Genomic DNA, 19,073 nt, shown 5'->3' with positions numbered 1-19,073 from the left:
TTTAGGAGTGATTTGAAAATAGATAAACGTCTTTAAACATGTATTTAAAGATTTACAATGACAGAACAGTGCTATATGTCTCATCTGATCATATACAATAATATAGCCATCTATTATACAATAGTCCAGCGGCTATTTAAAGTCTTTAGTGAAGGGTAAAACTAACATAAATTAAATAGATAAAAAAATAATAAAAATAGTCTATTAAGATAAATTCTCCAAAAACTCCCATAGAGGATTCCAGATATGCCAGAAATCATCAGATTTCTGACGCAAGTTATAAGTCTTTCTAAGGGCAAGAAAATGGCAACCTGATTTATCCACATATGACCGAAGGAATGTTAGGAGAGGACCACAATAGAATACATTTTCGTGCTAGATACGTACAAAAGTGTAACACAGATTGTAGTCCATGACTAAGGTGCAGAGCAGTTTTATAATTCAGAAGATTAAATAACTGGAGATTGGACAAAAGATTTACCAATAATCTTCTGAAATAATTTGTGAATGTCTCAATTATGTCACAGTCCCAGAATACAACATTGAGAAACATTAGAAAATACCTTATTGAGACAAACTGTTGTTAAGTAAGTGCAGTAAAAGACTAAAAAAAAATGTGCGCACGGTTTGATATTGTGGCATGTTTGTAAAATACGCCAAAACAGACCGAAAGCCATTCTTTTTCACAAAAAATTTGTTCCACAATCTTTCTCCCATATAACTTTCAAGGAGGTAATGGAAGAACACTCTACATTAGATAAAATCGAGTAAAAGATATCTTCCTTTTGAGAGAAAATGTTGTTTTTGTTGTTTTTCCATGTCAAAAAGATCAAAACGTAATCTGCCATCCTTAAGGCTGATTCTAGAAAGTGTCGTAGTTGCACAAATTTGTAAACAGTCGTTAATTGGTCAATTCAATTCCCGTTTTAATAACTGTTTAAAGTTATTGAGGTTAATTAAGTCATTAACCGTTTAATGATTTAAAGTTCCTGTTGCCTGATCTAATTCCAAAATCTTCATTAGTGTCCATGATTGATGGAGCCATTCTAATCTTGAGGGGAAAAGTGTTCCATAACCAAGAACCTCCCATAGAGAAAGTTTCAGTCTGGACTGAACTAAAAAAAAAAAAAAAAAAAAAAAAAAAGGATTTGATCACTTGATCCAAGAGATTTGAGAGATGGGTTGAAGCTAGATTATGAAGGAATTTATATACCAGTAAAAACACTTCATAATCAGTTCTGAATTGGATGGGCAGCCAATGCAGGCCCATTAGAAAAGGGGTAATGTAATCAATTTTCTTACTATTACAAATGAATCTAGCAGCAGCATAATCAAGGTGTTTAAGAATAACAGAGACAATTAAACAGATGTTAGTTGGAGGTGGTTGGAGCTTAACTATGCAGAGCTGTGGTCCTCCAGGAATTGAGATTGAGACTACTGCCTTAAAAGATTTTCTTGATAATTTTAATGCTTCAACATTTTATTGTTTAGTGTTATGTTATGTAAAAGTCAATTCATTCATTTTCTTTTCGGCTTAGTCCCTTTATTAATCTGGGGTTACCACAGTGGAATGAACCGCCAACTAATCCAGCATATGTATTTTACAGCGGATGCCCTTCCAGCTGCAACCCATCACTCGGAAACATCCATACATTCTTATTCACACACATACACTACAGACAATTAAGCATACACAATTCACCTGTACCATATGTCTTTGGACTGTGGGGGAAACCGAAGCATCCGGAGGAAACCCACACAAACACAGGGAAAACATGCAAACTCTACATAGAAATGCCAACTGACCCAGCCGGGGCTTGAACCAGCGACCTTCTTGCTGTGAGGCGATCATGCTACCCAAATCAATGCATATGAAATGTTTTTTTATATTAAATCATAAATTGGCTGGATTACTGTAATGCTCTGTTTGCTGGCTGGCCAGAATCCTCTATTAACAAACTTCAGGTAGTACAAAATGCAGCTGCCAGAGTTCTTACCAGGTCCAGAAAATATGATCATATCACCCCAAATTTATCCTCCTTACACTGGCTGCCTCTTAAGTTTCATATTGATTTTATTGAACCTTCTGTCTCGCTACAATCCAACTTGCTTTTTAAAATTTCAAAACTCAGGGCCTCTGGTAGTACCTAGATTAGCAAAGTCATGTAAAGGAGGTCAAGCCTTCTCATTTATGGCTCCTAGGCTCTAAAATAGCCTTCCTGATAATGTCAGAGGCTCAGACACACTCTCTCAGTTCAAAAATAGATTAAAGACCTATCTGTTTAGTAACGGATAAACTCACTGCATATATGATACATGAATGTGCTCCACGCTGGTTTTTGCATCTTGTTTATATACACTATGAACAGCAGCTACGCTAATTATTCTCTTTATCCTCCATTTCCACCTGGGGATACTCATCCTGAGGCCCTCAGAGACTATGCAGCGCCACTTATGTGATCCAAGACCAGCGACTGTAGAGCTGCGCATCGATGGATTTGCTCTACAGTGTTTGGACTCTCAGCCGTGATTATTAAACCACACTGAAGTGAATTATACTGAACTTAAACACTGAAAACTTGACTGACACTGTTTCAATTTACTATGATCTTCTATGTAAAGCTGCTTTGTCACAATCTACAATATAAAAGCGCTATAGCTGAATTGAACTGAATCAAAAACTGCTGATAAATGGATGAACTTATTGTTTTGAAGTAAAGTTGCATAAAGCACAACGTTTTACAAACTGCAGCCAGTATTTTGGGCTGCACTGTGATCCTTAAATGGATCACTTAAATGGAAATGCCATGAAATCATTTTTGATCGTAATATGCCTGACAATACTTTTTGCACATAAAATACTGATGCACTTTAGCAGGTGTCATAGCAATAAATAACATAATGCTATATTTGTATTGCACCTTTCAAACTCCCAAGAACACTTTACATGAGGTAAACAGAAGCCACACAACAGAACACAGACAGCAGCAGTCATTTTCAGCTTAGTGTAAAATAACTTCATCTGTGTTTGAGAAGTACTTTTTCCTTAGAAATGTTTTTTTTTTTTTTTATTGACTTAAATAACAAACATGCAAAATCCAATTTTACACAAAAAACTATGATAATAACAGATCAGGATAAATAATATAAACATATAAAAAAATAAATTAAAAGAGAAACAAAAGAGAAAAAAATTATTAAAAAAATAAACAATTAAACAGAGATACATACATAACACAGATACAGGAAGAGGAAACAATGACTTATGTATGTGATATTTATCATAATAATCCAAGAATCTATCTTTTTTCTTGTTATTAACTAGTCTTAGAGATTTAATTAAAACATCAATTTCAATTAAAAAATGTGAAAAAGAGGGCTGCGAATTGGAGAATTTTTGTTTGTGAATAAAATATTTACCATACAAAATAAAAAAGTTAATAATGTAGTTCTCTGATACATCAGTTTTACCTTCATAGTAACAAATAATATCTTGAAGTTGTAAGGGTCTGGAAGAAGCAATGTATTTACCTATATGGAGATATAAGCTATTCCAAAAGCTTTTTGTGTTTTCTCATTAAAAAAAATATGTGAATCAGCGTTTCGTCTTCACTTTTACAAAATGTGCACGAACTATCAATCTCTAAAAACTTTGCCAAAGTACTATTCACTGGATATGTTTTATGAAGAATTTTTAAATAAACCTCTTTTGTTTTATTGGGAATGCAGTACTTATGAGGTAATAGCCAGGCTTTTTCCAGTCTATTAGGTCAATGAAGTATGCCCATAAAATTTGCCCTTAGGAACATATACTTTTTAATTTGAAAAATTTGTTGAATATATTAATTATTAATTTTTTTGTCATGTATACTAATTCCATTTAAGATCAGCTCTGGTTCTTTAATAACATTTTCATTAAACATTAAATGGGATTTTATAATTTCCCAGAGATGGGTTGCGGCTGGTAGGGCATCCACTGTGTAAAAACTTGCTGGATAAGTTGGCAATTCATTCCGCTGTGGCGACCCCAGATTAATAAAGGGACTAAGCCGACAAGAAAATGAATGAATGAATGGAATTTTATAAGTTGAATTAGTAATCCTTGAAAAGGAATTGCTTTTTGCACAGCATTAAATTCTTTACATGGTAATGGAAAATTATTACTAGACATAAATTGTTCATAAGACAAGAAGTTGCCAGACTTATCAAGAATTGAGAGAATCCCAATAAATTTTTTGTTAAACCACGTGGATAGAAAATAGATTTATTTCTAATACTAATATCAAAGTTGTTCCATAAGATGCATTTATGTGGTGAGAAATTGTGGGAATAACACAATTTCCAGGAAAGAAGGACCTGCTGTTGAAATTTTTACAGTGCTATTGGCAATTTATTAGGCAGATAATTACATTTTAAAATAAAAGGTAGACCTCCAATTTTTGTGAAAATAGAATTTGGAATAAAAACCATATAGAGTTAGGGTCTTTTAAACATCTTTTAATCCAATTTATTCTAAAAGTGTTTACTATGTCCTCAAAGTCAGGGTTAGGGTTAGGGTTAGTGGACACTTCAAGTCCACCCTCTTTTCAACTATTTGCTAGAACTGTTTTCTAAAGTTTTTGGGATTTATTTTTCCAAATAAAGTTTAGAAATATTTTGTTAACATTATTAACAGAGAGAGAAAGTGAAGGGTATACCAAACGAGATAAACCTTCTGCTTTGGTTAAAAGAACCCTCCTATAAACTTTTTCCTTAGAAATGTGTGTGAATTTAATCTATCTCATGACGTCTTTGAAGTCAATTAAAGCTATACTGAAGCCTCTACATATGAAGCCTCTACACGACGGTTTACGGTAATCCATCCCATGATCCTTTTCTGCTAAAAGCAATGCTTTGTTTCTATCTACATAAATACTAAAGGTAACTTATCACCTTTGTTTGTTTATGAATAAGTAAACATCTGCATTAAGACATTAATATTGTTGTCGAGTGGACGGGGTGAGTGTTCATTGTTAAAGTGTCCCTTTAATGATGGACATCATGGAGAACGCCGAATTTCAGACACAGTTAACATCCATTATGGAGACGTTGGCGAAAACGGCTGTTGTGGAAATAAGCAAACTTTTCGCGAACAATTCGTCTTATCTGCGATTAGAGATTTCAAGATTTACAAGCGAAAACGAATCTTTAAAAAAGAAGTGTCGGTTTCTGGAGAGCGAACTTCAGTCTGCTCGGAAAACCGCTGGAAAGATGAACGGGACAGAAGCTCCACTCAGCCGCACTGGACTTACAGGTAACATTGAAAACCTTCGCTAGCTTATTCACAAACTAGTGACACACTGAAATATGTTGTTAAATGACACGTACAACAACAAAATAACATGATTGTTCAACCCCTCAAATCGTTACCCACGCTATACAAAAGTAACGCCATCTAATGTTCAACAGAAACTGCACATCGTCCTGAAATTGACAATGTGTTCGGTAAGGAATGGTGCATGAACCTCTGGAGACACGAGGAGTCCAAATCTGGAGAGCAGGGGGATGCACATCTGGACTCTTCAGTCGTTATAGGAGAGGTTGGTCTTGCACTATTTGAAACTCTAAAAGCTGTCAGATGACCACAACTTTGAATTTCTTTTCTCTAGCCAGTAGATTTGTTGGAAGAAGAACAAAATATGATCATGATCAAGGAGGAGAGTTTCGACGATTGCTCTTCAGAGACAATCGAGGAAGACCATGATAGTCCGAATGTGAAAGGTATGCAGAGATGTTATAGTAACTGATTGCATACATTTACGATTAAACAAAAGCTGTCAGAGAAGCACAGCACTGTCCACAAAAGAAGACACCCAGGACAACAAACCGTGACTGCTTCTATTAAATTCAACATGACTATTATTCACATGACTATTAAATCTTCTCTCAGAAGCATTTTTATCGAGTTTGGAGTAGAGTGGGATTTTTCTTAGAACTACCAGTTGTACATAAGGCTATGTTCACATATACCCGGCTCATTTAAAAATGTTCTGACCACTTTTTTAAGCATAATTGCCAGTGTTTTTATGGAGCTCAAATCTTCATTCAATTTGAATTTTTTTGTGCAGTTTTTAAATGTAAAAACATCCTGTCAGTCACCTTTTTGACAGCTGACCGATGACAAGTGAGCAGGGAGACCTGTTGTTTCCATATCAAGAACAAGCAAACATGGGGAATCTATTGAATCAGTAGATGAAGTCTTACTATACTAATTTTGGAGCACAGGACGTTGTATAGTCTAAAACAGGGCTGTCCAAACTCAGTCTTAAAAAGTCGGTGTCCTGCAGATTTTTGCCCCAAATTGTCTCAACACACCTACAAGTATGTTTCCAGAAAGACTAGTAAAGCTGTGGTCACACTAGAGTTTGAGCTTGTGAATTTCTGTCATACGGCACTGCGAAAAGGAGCAGGGTTAAACAAAATGGTTAGATATTTAAAAAAGCTAGCGATTGGTCCATATTTAAAATTTCTGTCTACAGAGGTGTTTTGATCCTTAATTGGTCTCATGCTATCATGTGATGCGATTTCGCAGGTCAGAGTTCACCTAGCTTGAACTTGAAACTTGTCGCACGAGCTTGCGTTTCTGGTCTGACACATTTGCGTGGAAGTCCATGGGGAAGCTCAGTGTAACCACAGCTTAAGAGATTGATTAGCAAGCCCAGGTGTATCTGATTGGGGTTGGAACTAAACTTTTTGAAGGTACCGACCCTCCAGAATTTGAGTTTGGGCACCACTGGTCTAAAACATGCCACAATCTGTCCAACTGGAGCTCCTGGATTACATTTTTCTAAGCACCATAATGCTTTCTTCCCTTTATAATGTTGTGCACCCACAAACATCACTGTAAAGTGATATTTTCCTCCCCGTTTACTTAAAAAAATATATAAAAAGAAGGATAGTGCAAACTGTTCTCTTTTTTGACATTTTGGCACCACACAGCACTAGACTACAGTTGCAGAAGTTGTTATGGCAACAAAAGTCACCCTCAGGTGCTATTTGTAACCAAAACAAACATTTACCCTTTGACTGCCGTTTTACCAAATGGTTGACCATGTTTTTATTGTTAAAGTAATTTAAAGAATGACCGTTTTAAATAATGGTCACACTAAAAATCAAACAAACATAATCCTGCTGCACTACTACACTTAATTTTATTGTAAAAAACAAAACATGAGAACTTGTTAAATGAGAATCTGATGTATTTTATGGCATACTTAAAAAATAAAGATGGTTTAGTATTCAAAAATGTTTATTTAGAATATTTTTTTAAATAAATTGATCTTACACGCATGCATTCATATTTTATATAATATATGTATTGATTCAGTACTTTTACAATAAACTGACATATCTACCCTTTGGTAGAGGCTGATATTTTAGAAATTATAACGTGTTAAAAAAATGCATTTGTTAAGTGAGTTAACTTGTGACACAAGGAGTTAGGAAATGCAATCCAATTTTTTTTCTTGGTGGGGTAGTTAAAGGGTTAAAAGCTGTTTTTTAGCACCTTTTAAAGTGCGCACAAGATCAGAATGCACAATGTTTAACTAGCTCAGATTATTAGTCTTAAGGTGAACAATTAATCCACGTTTGTTGGTAATTATAATCAAAATTGAACCATTTGATTATGCTCTGAAACACCAGTCCTTCTCTGATGACATCAATTTAACGTTAAAGTGAAAGATGAGCAGAGGCCAAAAATAAAACCACGTCCCTTATTCGGTATTCAGTTTCAATATGGAAATATGCCATTAAACAGAAATAAAGGTCAGCAGCAACTTCTTGTTCACATGGATTTTAAAGTGCCCATGAACCAGAAGCTGCAATGTTTTTTTTTTTCTTAATTTTTTTTTTTTTTGCGTTGGGACACAGTTCCTAGATAAATGGAATTTTAAATAACCAAACAATGGCCGTGGCTTGTTTTTTCTACCGCAGGCTGAATCAGTTTGTTGTCAAAACTGACAGCTAGAGGGGCGTGGTTAAGTATGTTAGCCACACCCAATAACTCAAAAACTATCCGAATCAATCCATAATCTGATCATTTAACTGAAAACAAACAGGAAGCACATTTTCAGATTTCAATTAAAGATTAGAAGGGCAGACATATTTTTTTCTTAATGACAGATGAACTGTTCACCAAAAAACATGATAACCTAACAAAATCATATGGTTTTAATTTCTTGGGGACTTTAAGGACATCTAAAAATAACATCACAAATTGTAATGAGCAAAATAGAAAGTGAAAGGTGATGGGAAAACATTGTAATTAACACATTTCCAAACTCAATAAAAAAAAAAAGCAAATCACTTCTTTTTTTTTTTACTCTTTACAGTTGTAATCCAAGAGGAAATCAGAAAAATACTGCCAGAGCTGGACTCTAAAACAGTTCAAAATGTGGTCAATCATCTCTGGTTTGTGGTGGGTGTGGAGAAGACAGAAGACCTTTCATTAGTAGAAGTTTCAGATCTGAAGGACTTAATGGAGCCAATCCAGTGTCGAAAACTTGTGAAAACATTCAGACAAAGAGGTAAGAAACCAAGTTTAAGGCTGAAATGTTGCTAGGATGTTCATGCAGAATTCTCTGTTACACCTGTTGCACTAAAGTCACAGCCAATCTCTAGTAGAATGGCTCAAATGGTAATTAAACCGAGACCTGATACTGACCTACAGATGTGGCCTTTAAAAACCTTTAAAAACAAGTTTTTGTCTCAAGTGTCTTGTGACAACAACAGGAGTGGTCTGATAGCCTTCATACATTTCACATAAACTTTTAAAACTTTCGTTGGCTCTCAATTATATTTATTCATAATATAGGACTAGGGCTGGGAAATACTGAAAAAAAATACATTGGAATATGTATTGTGATATAAATACTGCTTCACCAAATAATTGGAATAGCTCTATTTGGAAAGATTCTATTATTTAGATTGATTAGAGTTAGGGCTTTGCGATTTGGGGAAGATATCTAATTGCGATTTTTCGGACAGATATTGCGATTACGATTTAATTTGCGATTTAATTATGTAGTCAAGCTTCAGGTCAATCTGTAAGCCGTGGCAACAATTCTGCGACAGCTCTTAAAAATGTCCTGTTTTTGTTCAGTGTCTGGGACTTTGAAACTAAAATAGTTCCATATTAACGACATGCTGTTTTTTGGCAATTAAGACTATCACACATAGACAGCAGTCACGCATTTGCTCTGGGCAGGGAAAATTAAATGCAAACATATTTTATTTCACAGCCTCTTGTAATTTAGCTAATCACAATGTTTCAAATTGCGATTGTGATTCAATTTAGATTAAGCTCGGCCCTGGTGTGATATAATAAGGTGATGCAGCTAGTAAAAAACAGTTCAAGCCAAGATCAATCAAGAGGCCGGCTGTAACTACATTTCTCAAATATTTGCAAACATACGGATTATTAGATTATCAGACATATTTAAACCAGCTAATCCCTTCATGCTGAGTAACAATTAATGTGATAATAGCACTAAATGCTGCTTTGTTTAGGATTTGTCTGTGTGCATTAGAAGTTTGGTTTCCCTTTTTGGATTGAGAAAACGGACTACTGTCCCTCTGTGAAAAGAAAGACAGGTCCTCTCGTTCAGGCGCAGAACATGGCTCTCGTTTTCTTTTTAGGGTACCGTGCCTTGGGTGTGTTCATGGACAGCTTTTTGGTCCAGATGTGATCCAGTGCGAGGCAACAACACAATTGGGTTAAACTTGTTGTGTCCTGGCCATAAAGCCCCATTCACACCTGATCTTAAGATGCATTTTTGTCAGTCATGTAGTTGATGACTCAGTACAGTCGTATTTGTGTGATATACTATGGACTAATGAATATTTGATAACCAGCTGTAATCAGATCACATAAAAATCCAACTAAATAATAGGTTGAAACTGGGCATTTGTGATGTGCGCTAATCTGTCTAGGGGTTTGTTCTTCGTACCTCACTTTTAAAAAATCTAAGGGTGCTTTCGCACCTGTAGATCGATTTGTTTTGTTCTGAAACATGGATTTAAATTGTTACAATGTTTATTTTTGTTATTGGTTCACTTTTACATGGCAAAGTTTCTAAGGGTGCTTTCACACCTGCCTTATTTAGTTCGATTGAATCGCACTAGAGTTCGTTTCCCCTTTTGGTGCGGTTCGTTGGGGCAGGTGAGAATGCAGCAATCGTACTCGAGTGCGCACCAAAAGCGGACCAAATAAGCATACCGAGACCTGCTTGAAGAGGTGGTCTCGGTACGCTTTCAAACGAACCCTGGAGCGGTTCGTTTGTGGTGAGAATATGATCCGTACTAAAACAGGTCCAACCGCAAAAAGTACTGTGCGTTTTGGACTAATTCAGCTGCCGTAGGCCGATGTGCTGTGCATTATGGGATATGGAGGAAAAATATTTGTTGACAGCGCTTTACCAACAGAGAAAGAGGGGAAAACATTACCTGATGGATCGTTGGTTATATTTCCGCAAGATGAGCATGTCGCAATTTAGCTAAATTAATTCACGCCTCCTCCTGAAGTGACGAGTGATGCATTAAACAGTTTTCCAGCCGCGGCCGCGCTTCATTTTCGTAAGGTATAGTTTGTCTAAAGCAGGGATACAATCAGTCAGCGCAGTCGTCCTTCTAGAAAGGTTTTGTTTACCTGCGGGAGTTCACTGGCATTTTTCCGCACGTGAATTCTGACCAATCATTAAGCAGTTTAGGAAATATGTTCAACAACATCTGGCCAATGAGAGATGTGGATTTTGTCAGATGACTGCATTTTGGTTTGTTTCAACTGGTTCGGACCAAAGCCAGCAGTGTGGTGTGAAAACGACCCATAGACGGCAGAAGATGCAACAATGTATCATGTATTACCCTTGGTCCGGACCAAATGAAGCGAACTACAGATGTGAAAGCACCCTAAATGGACCAATATAGCTCAAACAAGTCACGTGTCTTTTCAGTCTCATTTAGCTGTCATGCATCCTTATTTGCAATGATGAGCAATATGACATTATAAGCAAAAAGCTGCGCTTTAATTTTTAATGCTGACACCCTCAGACATCGTCACCAAATGTATCAGAGGTATAACTTTCTCATACATAGCCCTTGGCCAGAATTATGCATTATAGGCTTTACAATATAGAGAAATAACAGATAAACCAAGACTGCAGTTTGGTCAATTTTCCTAATGGATAAACAGCTCTCGTTAATAGTTCAGCATACTTTCACTTTCGTATTTGACATGAAACGCACATTTACCAGTAGGAATGATGGCATCCCGCCATACTCATAATTCTCTCTTCATATATGCCTATTACATATCTAGAATACACTGTGATATAGCCTGGTTCGGATCGTATCGCTCCACTCCAGAGTTCGTTTAAATCAAGCCGAGGCCACCTTATTCAGGCGATCTCGGACCGATTGTTTTGGCTTGGATTCGAGTGCTAACTGGGGAAACATGCCAGGTTCCAGAACAAAAGTCTAGGTGTGAAAGCACCCTAGGATGATTTGTCATCTTTAAATCTTGAAAACTGATGCCTGGCTAATTGGGTTCCTCAAACAAGTTTGCGAATCTGATTAAAATATAAATAAAATATAAATAAATTGATCTGAGATTGTTGCGTGTGCTTGCTGTGAAGGAAAGATCTATCGATCCACGAAATCCTGATCAGCAATGCAGCGATTGGCTGACAGCAAGACCGCAGATTAAGGTTTTGTTTAATATAATAAACAACAACTCTTCATATTTGTTGTGAGCTGCAGGGTGTACAGTTTCATTTGCCAAAAGTATAGTATTAGCAATTTATTTAGTTAAAAATTTTTAAAGTGGATTTTCTTAGTTTATTTAAGCTTTTATTTTGTCTTATGGCGTAAGGCAAAACTGCCTATTGCAATTAATTTTGCATTAAAAAAGCATTTTGATATTTGAGAAATGTCTGGATCTCCCACTGCATCAAATCACACATATTTTAGCTTTCAATTTGTGCACGAATATCATAAATTATGTAATTATTTCTTTCAAAAAAAAAAAAAAAAAAACACTATCAGAAGCAGTACTCAAGCTAGGGCAGTACTTTTTCGAAGGAACACGTTTGCAAAAAGTCCATATTTGTATCTTAAAAGTATTAGTTCCTAAAGTGCACAGTTGTCACTAAAAGTATAAAAAAATCTTCTGTGCGAACCCCTTGGGGGTACCACTACATTTACACATGGGGGTACAACATTTAGAACAACATAAGCTGTATGTTGTTTCAGGTGTGGTGTCCGCAGCCTCTTCACCTTCGATGGCCTACACTTGCAATCAGCAGCCATTCAAGAAAATTAAATTAAATCCCAACCACTCTTCATCAGTGGGTTCAGCAGGACAGACAGGCCCATCTCAGAGCTTGCCATCTGATGTTTTGACATCTGATCAAACATCTGTGTTTTCAACATCAGAACTTTCTCCTCCATCCACCACTTCACCCCATTGTTCTTCAGTGATGTTTTCCACTGAAACTCAAGACACTTCAAATCCCCAGAAACATGCTTCTCAGTTAAACCATCAAGGGGTGATTCTTCCTGACATTTGTCTAAATCCAGTTTCCATGCAAGAGGAGAAAAAACTATACCTAGCATCAGTCGGACAAGATGGGAATCCACGGCCAGATCGCTTTGCTGCACTTTTGTTTAAAAGTCTTGTGCCACATAAAGTGTACTTGGACTGGTCAGGTACTGCCAACTATAATGGCAACAGGAGGAAAAATGCACTACCTAACAACCTGCGAGAAGAAATAGCAGATGCCGTTCGCAGAAAATTCCCTGACAATAAACCCAGCGACTGGAATAAGATAAAGGATCGACTTAATGAACTTCTTCGTAAAAGACGACTGGCCTTCCCCCTAACCTGATTATGTGAAGGCTCGTTCTGTAAATGACTTGTATACTACTTCTGTTTGATATTTCATGTATGCACGATAGAGGTGACTGGCTGAAAAGTGCTGTAACTTTGTTTTTATAAAACATTTAGTAATCACAATAGTCTGCTGCTGATGTTAAACCATGGAGTTGAATATCTATATTGACTTGGAAATACGAAGCATTTCCCGAGGCTTAAATCTTAATATATTAGATGTACAGTCAAGCCCAAAATTATTACATAAAATTAAGATTCAAACTCAGAGAAATGCATTCTATCTCCCCTGGGGTATGGAGGATTTGCTTGACTGTATATGTTTGAGAGAATTTATTGTAATGTTTAATTTTATATTTCACACATCGCATCACAAATAATTGCGCCAAATTGCAAAAAAAAAAAAAAAAAATTATTCTCATATAATGTGTTTTAATGTTAATTTGCTGACATGTATGCATGCTTTGTATTTCTCTTCACAATAAATCATATATTTTATAAGTAATGTTCATCTTTTGTTTTATTGAATGTCTGAAACTGCTGGCCTACCAATAGCCACATTTCCACTGTCGTGCCAGTGCCAGCCAGGGATTTTATCGGGCTGGGTCATGCCAAATTATGTCGCATTTTTACTGTTGGGCTAGTAGCTCGCAGCGCGTCACACAAACCCCCCCCCTGAAATTCCCCTGAATCAAACGTCACAATTCCCACCCAGTTCAGCAGGAATCAAAATGAAGACAAACGAAACAAACAAATGACACATTACTGTACAGCATTACATTATATGTCTATACGCACAGGCCCATGTATTTTTCATTCATTATATTTGTTTACTCGCCAACTGACTGTTGGCATCGTGCACCTTTTAAGAGAGGGATGACCCAGTACACCATCCATAATATAAAACCATAGAAATTTTCCAGTAATAACTTGGTATAAAATGTATTTTTTAACATCCTTGTTTATATAGAGACCCTCAAACATTCAGCCCAAATGGTCTGGAGAGACCTAAAACATATTATTTTTTTCCCTTGGCTATACAACACTTAAGTATTTCCCCTTTATTTAAGAGAATAATTTAAGGGTGTTGCATGTTATTCGGTTATCTTAAGTAAAGGAAACTAGTAAGTGTTTCAGGACATAAGAGCAAGTGATAAAATATAGGTTATAACCTATTTATCGTTGAACTTAGCTGCTATTCACTAATAAGCTCTACATTTTAAATGTTAATTTTTTATTTTACCATGTTATATAAAAACATAAACATTTGTTTGAGGACATAGACTGGGCTACATTTTTTTTATGTGCAATTTTCCCCCATCCGTTTATAAAGCAGCACTGCGCAGGACTGGGTGACAGAAAAGAAAAGGTAGTTTCTGATGGTTTCAGTCACCCAAAATGTACTCTGTTTGCATGATTTAATTATTATCATCGTATCCAAATGCTTTTTATAGTTCAAAACTTCTTTGTTGTTTATTGTTTTTAGAAATCATCTAAAATAATTTTTTTCAGATAGGCCTTTGTAAAACGACAGTTTAAAATGGCTTTAAACGATTACATTTTTTTGTATTGTATATACCTAAATTGTTATGGCTTTTATTTGTTTTTTATTGGTTTATTTATTTAATGTGATTTTATTATATGCAATATTTGTAATTCTTTAAATGATTTCAATATAGCTTATTTTATCTAGATATGACACTATTGTGTTGAGCCTACAAAAGCGGACATGTAGTTTGTAAAGTTTTATGTTTTAAAAGTTTCAGTGTTCTCCCCATTTTAATACTTCTACAGATGAATTGCAAATTCGTATGCTGTACAATTTGCGCCTATGTAAAGTTACAGTATTATTGCTTGATTAATTCTGTCATTAATTCATGTCGTTGCAATCTCCCGAGACCTTCGTTCATCTCCAGAACACAAACTGAGATATTTTAGATATTGTAGATAAGTTTGGGTTCTCGCTCACTTCCATAGGTCATTTTTATATTTGTGGTAGAGCTATCCCTTTAATCGTTCTATAGTTATTTATATAAAGTTAACTAGCAGTAGTCACCATTCAGTTGTTTAGAACAATTAGAACAACATAAGCTGTATGTTGTTTCAGGTGTGGTGTCCGCAGCCTCTTCACCTTCGCCTACACTTGCAATCAGCATCCATTCAAGAAAATTAAATTAAATCCCAACCACTCTTCTTCAGTTGGTTCAGCATCACAGACAGCCCCAACTCAGAGCTTGCCATCTGATGTTTTGACATCTGATCAAACATCTGTGTTTTCAACATCAGAACTTTCTCCTCCATCCACCACTTCACCCCATTGTTCTTCAGTGATGTCCTCGACTGAAACGCAAGACACTTCAAATCCCCAGAAACATGCTTCTCAATTAAACCATCAAGGGGTGATTCTTCCTGACATTTGTCTAAATCCAGTTTCCATGGAGGAGGAGAAGAAACTATACCTAGCATCAGTCGGATAAGATGGAAATCCACGGCCAGATCGCTTTGCTACACTTTTGTTTAAAAGTCTTGTGCCACATAAAGTGTACTTGGACTGGTCAGGTACGGCCAACTTTAACGGTGCCAGGGGGAAAAATGCACTACCTAACAACCTGCGAGAAGAAATAGCAGATGCCGTTCGCAGAAAATTCCCTGACAATAAACCCAGCAACTGGAATAAGATAAAGGATCGACTTAATGAACTTCTTCGTAATAAACGAACTACTTTCACCCCTAACCTGATTATGTGAAGGCTCGTTCGATACATTACTTAATTGCTACTACTTATGTTTGATATTTCATGTGTACAATTGAGCAGACTGGCTGAAAACTCAATGATTTAGGTTACTAATCGTGTCAATAATTATTTACTGAAATGTATGCATGCTTTGTAATTTACACCACAATAAAACATAGATTTTATGAGTAGTGTTCACCCTTTTTTCATATTATTAAGTGTTAGGTTTTCCAACCCCCAGGGAAGGCAGCATAGACTCTGTTTGTCAAAAACTGCAGAATTAATCGAAGACAGTTTTGGACTTCCCAATAGTACTGGAACCCTTGAAATCAGTCCCATTTTTGCTCCCACTAGTGATGCCTCTGTTCCCACCAATTTAATATTTGAACTGCAAATGAGTATATAGTACAATTGGCACCTGGGTTATGTAAAGTTAGGGTATTATTGCATATAAAAGAATTAGTTCACCCAATAATGAAAATGATCTCATTAATTCATGTCGTTGCAATCCCCCGAGACCTTCGTTCATCCTCTGAACACAAACTATGATATTATAGTATTGTAGATTAGCCTGGAAGATCTCACATATTCCATAGACAGCAACAGTCTTGAGACAAAAAACGAAATTCTAAACTTTTGTACACCAAAATAACTGTAAATATAACTCTGTTCGCCTATGTCTTTTCATCTTTGTCAGGTTACTGTGTGCATTTACTTTAGGCAATACAACATATTGCAGTTACAGTCATATGCAGTCAGAGCAGCAGATGCACTTCACGGAAAATTCCCCTCACATAAACTCCATGACTGGAATGAGATCGATTAATGAACTTCTTCTGACTTTCCCTCTAATCTGATTATGTGAAAGCATAAATTTACAAAATGTTTTTAAAAGCCACATCTGAATTCTCTAGAAAGCTTGTTGAGTAATATATGACGCATACTCTGTAATATAATACAAAGTTAGAAAAAAATTGAGCTTGAACTGGTTTTGAGGATTTGACAGTGCTCAAAGGTATTGTTGTGCTCAAAGGTTAGAGAATGCATCTGAGAAACAAATCCAAGCAATTGGTAGTGAATGAAACCCAGTACATTATAACGAAGATTCACTGATTAATAATGGTTGAAAGGCCTTTGAAGAGGGTACTTTTTTTTTAGTCTTCAACATACTTAAATTTTTTCCATGATTTCTTTCCTCCAAGAATCCATTGGACAAGTGGACGGAACCGCTGAGAAGACTCTTAATCCATTCTCATCAATTGAGTCCCTTCCTGACCAGTCCTTCATTCCTCACTATCCTATTAAGTCCAGCTGGGTCCAAAATTTCCACATTCCTTGGGAACGGATGTCACCAGCTCTCATTCAGGCAACAACCACTGGAGAGAGGGCTCGACCTGGCCCAAGAAGGGAGTTTGTTAGGATTGTTGTTGCAGCCATGCAAGCCCACTGTCCCAACCCGAACTTATCCACCTGTGGGGAAGTGGCACGAACCATTGTGTCTACATATCCCCTGACATTTGGAGACATTTCTGAAGAAGGAGAACAAATAGGAAATGGTTTCAGTTGCCTTCAAAGACAACTAAAAACTAGGGTAGAACATGTAAATAGGGATGTTTTGGAACACCGGATTCGTCGACCTAGAAAGCCATCAGAGAAAAGAGCCGGGCAAGACGACAACTACTTGGTGAAGAAAGTCAGATGCAAAGTGGACAGTTATGGATGCATTAATTGGCAGCCCTCGTCTGTCCCAGATGGAGAGACGGCAGAATCTCTTGAAATGAAGAGGAAGGTTGCGGCAGAGATTTTTCAGTCTGCAGGTCCAAGGGCGGTGGAGTTGACCAATGTTGAAGACTTAATGCATCAGACTTATGTTTACCAGCGTCACATGATCAACTCATGTCCACCTCCTACTATCAGCGAGATAGAGGGGCACTGGCCATTCCTGTTCACCGAAAGGGGCCTCTGTAGGCATTTCAAAGTCCTGACTGGGATTGACATCAGAAGTCGCTTTAGCGAAACACTTACAGTTAAATCCAGAAGAATATTGAATTACTTCAATAGTCAGAAACTGAAGTGGAACACAGAGATCCAGAGTCTGCTGAATGAGATTGAAGAGAATCCCAGTACAACAGATAATAACAGGAACACCATATCAGCCATCCTGTTAATGATGAAGTACTTTAAGGAAAAGGACAACTCTGTGTTCATCTTAGTAGATGTCAGTAAACATGAAGTGTATCCACTAAGGTTTTAAAAGAAGTTTGGCTGATTCCAAAATAAAAATGTTTTTATATTTTGTTTTTAAGGAAACTTCTACCAAGACATCAATTGAAAATGAAATTAGCTTACCAGCTACTCCCCGACTCATCATGCTTGGTAAGACATTGTCTTTCTTTGCAAGTTAGTTTGGTCCTGTATCTTTTTATATATGTGTAATACAGGGATTCTTCATATTTCAGGTGATACATTGCTAACTTCTTCCAAGTGGTTTATCAGTATTGAGGGCAAAGTGACACATTCTATAGATGACCAGCTGGACTTCACAGCGGCATTGTCTGTTTTCTTTGGGTGCTTTTACGTTTTTAATATTGAGTACGAGGAATCAGCCAGTGCCACTCTTGAGTTTCTCCAGAGGTGAGCCTTAAGGACATTTGAACTGGACATTAAATATTTAAGGACATTTGTTTTACTCTTACTCTCTTTTCTTTTTCTTCTGGATCTTGATGGATCAGAGTTTCATGAAACAGACCTAACATAGATATATGTCTAGCAAACCAGACATTTTGTCTAAAAATGTTCTGCTATTCTTCAGGTTCTTTGTGAGGATCAATCCTGAAGGATCTAAATGTACTTCAAAATCAGGTACAAGCCGAAGGACGGGTACGGCTGTCCAAAGGAAAACCCAAAACTTTAATACACGCGTGGCAACATTTATGCAGAGGCTTTCAGAATTTGAGTGGAAAACATCAAGCTAAGTAAGTTGATCGAAGAAATAAATCTCTATTCCTTTCAGTATAAAGTCAAAATGACCTGAAATGTATTGAAACAATGGATTGTTTTAAATAATTCAATATTATTTCATTTGTTTCAGGATTGTCTCTATCCATGCCCTGCACTGACTATGAAGTTACTACTTGCGCGCTTTTTTTTTTTTTTACCTTGATACCTTAACATTATTTTTTACCTTATTATTTGTAGTGTCCTTATTGGAATGTTGCTGAAATGTTTGTATTATAAGAAATTTACTGGCACCATTTAAGTCATTCATGCAACAACAATAAAAAAGGTGTATCGACTACTGTGGTTTATTTTTACGAAAACATAATTGCAGTGATAGTATAATGGTGTAGTGCTATTTTCTTTATTAGTTTATAGCATTAGGTATTTTGTGTATTGTTTACTGCACTGTTTATA

At 36.3% G+C, this 19,073-nt stretch overlaps 1 protein-coding gene across 2 annotated transcripts; it reads left to right on the top strand.

The window, feature by feature from the left end:
- Positions 1 to 4,852: 4,852 nt before the first annotated feature.
- On the top strand, positions 4,853 to 18,954 carry zgc:113210. 2 transcript variants are annotated; one of them, NM_001013514.3, is made up of 9 exons: positions 4,868 to 5,293; positions 5,449 to 5,579; positions 5,649 to 5,760; positions 8,373 to 8,567; positions 16,862 to 17,877; positions 17,966 to 18,035; positions 18,119 to 18,293; positions 18,472 to 18,634; positions 18,751 to 18,954. In NM_001013514.3, exons 1-8 carry the CDS (start codon positions 5,032 to 5,034, stop codon positions 18,632 to 18,634), a joined length of 2,124 nt encoding a protein of 707 aa, NP_001013532.1. In that variant the 5' UTR covers positions 4,868 to 5,031; the 3' UTR covers positions 18,751 to 18,954. The 2 variants fall into 2 exon arrangements, with proteins under 2 accessions (XP_073796537.1, NP_001013532.1); XM_073940436.1 differs by lacking the exons at positions 16,862 to 17,877; positions 17,966 to 18,035; positions 18,119 to 18,293; positions 18,472 to 18,634; positions 18,751 to 18,954 and adding an exon at positions 12,289 to 13,430 and having other exon boundaries at positions 4,853 to 5,293.
- Positions 18,955 to 19,073: the final 119 nt, after the last annotated feature.

The sequence above is a fragment of the Danio rerio genome, chromosome 3 (genome assembly GCF_049306965.1).
Source record: "Danio rerio strain Tuebingen ecotype United States chromosome 3, GRCz12tu, whole genome shotgun sequence".
In the NCBI taxonomy this organism is placed as follows: Eukaryota; Metazoa; Chordata; class Actinopteri; order Cypriniformes; family Danionidae; genus Danio; species Danio rerio.
The sequence above is the reverse complement of the archived record's forward strand: the minus strand, read 5'-3'. Positions and strand labels throughout refer to the sequence as shown.

Excerpts from the sequence above, each read along its gene's own strand:
- zgc:113210 (NM_001013514.3), top strand. The coding sequence starts at position 5,032 with ATGGACATCATGGAGAACGCCGAATTTCAGACACAGTTAACATCCATT. Across the intron at positions 5,761-8,372 it reads TGATAGTCCGAATGTGAAAG|TTGTAATCCAAGAGGAAATC; the intron begins GTATGCAGAGAT and ends TACTCTTTACAG. Across the intron at positions 18,294-18,471 it reads ACTCTTGAGTTTCTCCAGAG|GTTCTTTGTGAGGATCAATC; the intron begins GTGAGCCTTAAG and ends GCTATTCTTCAG.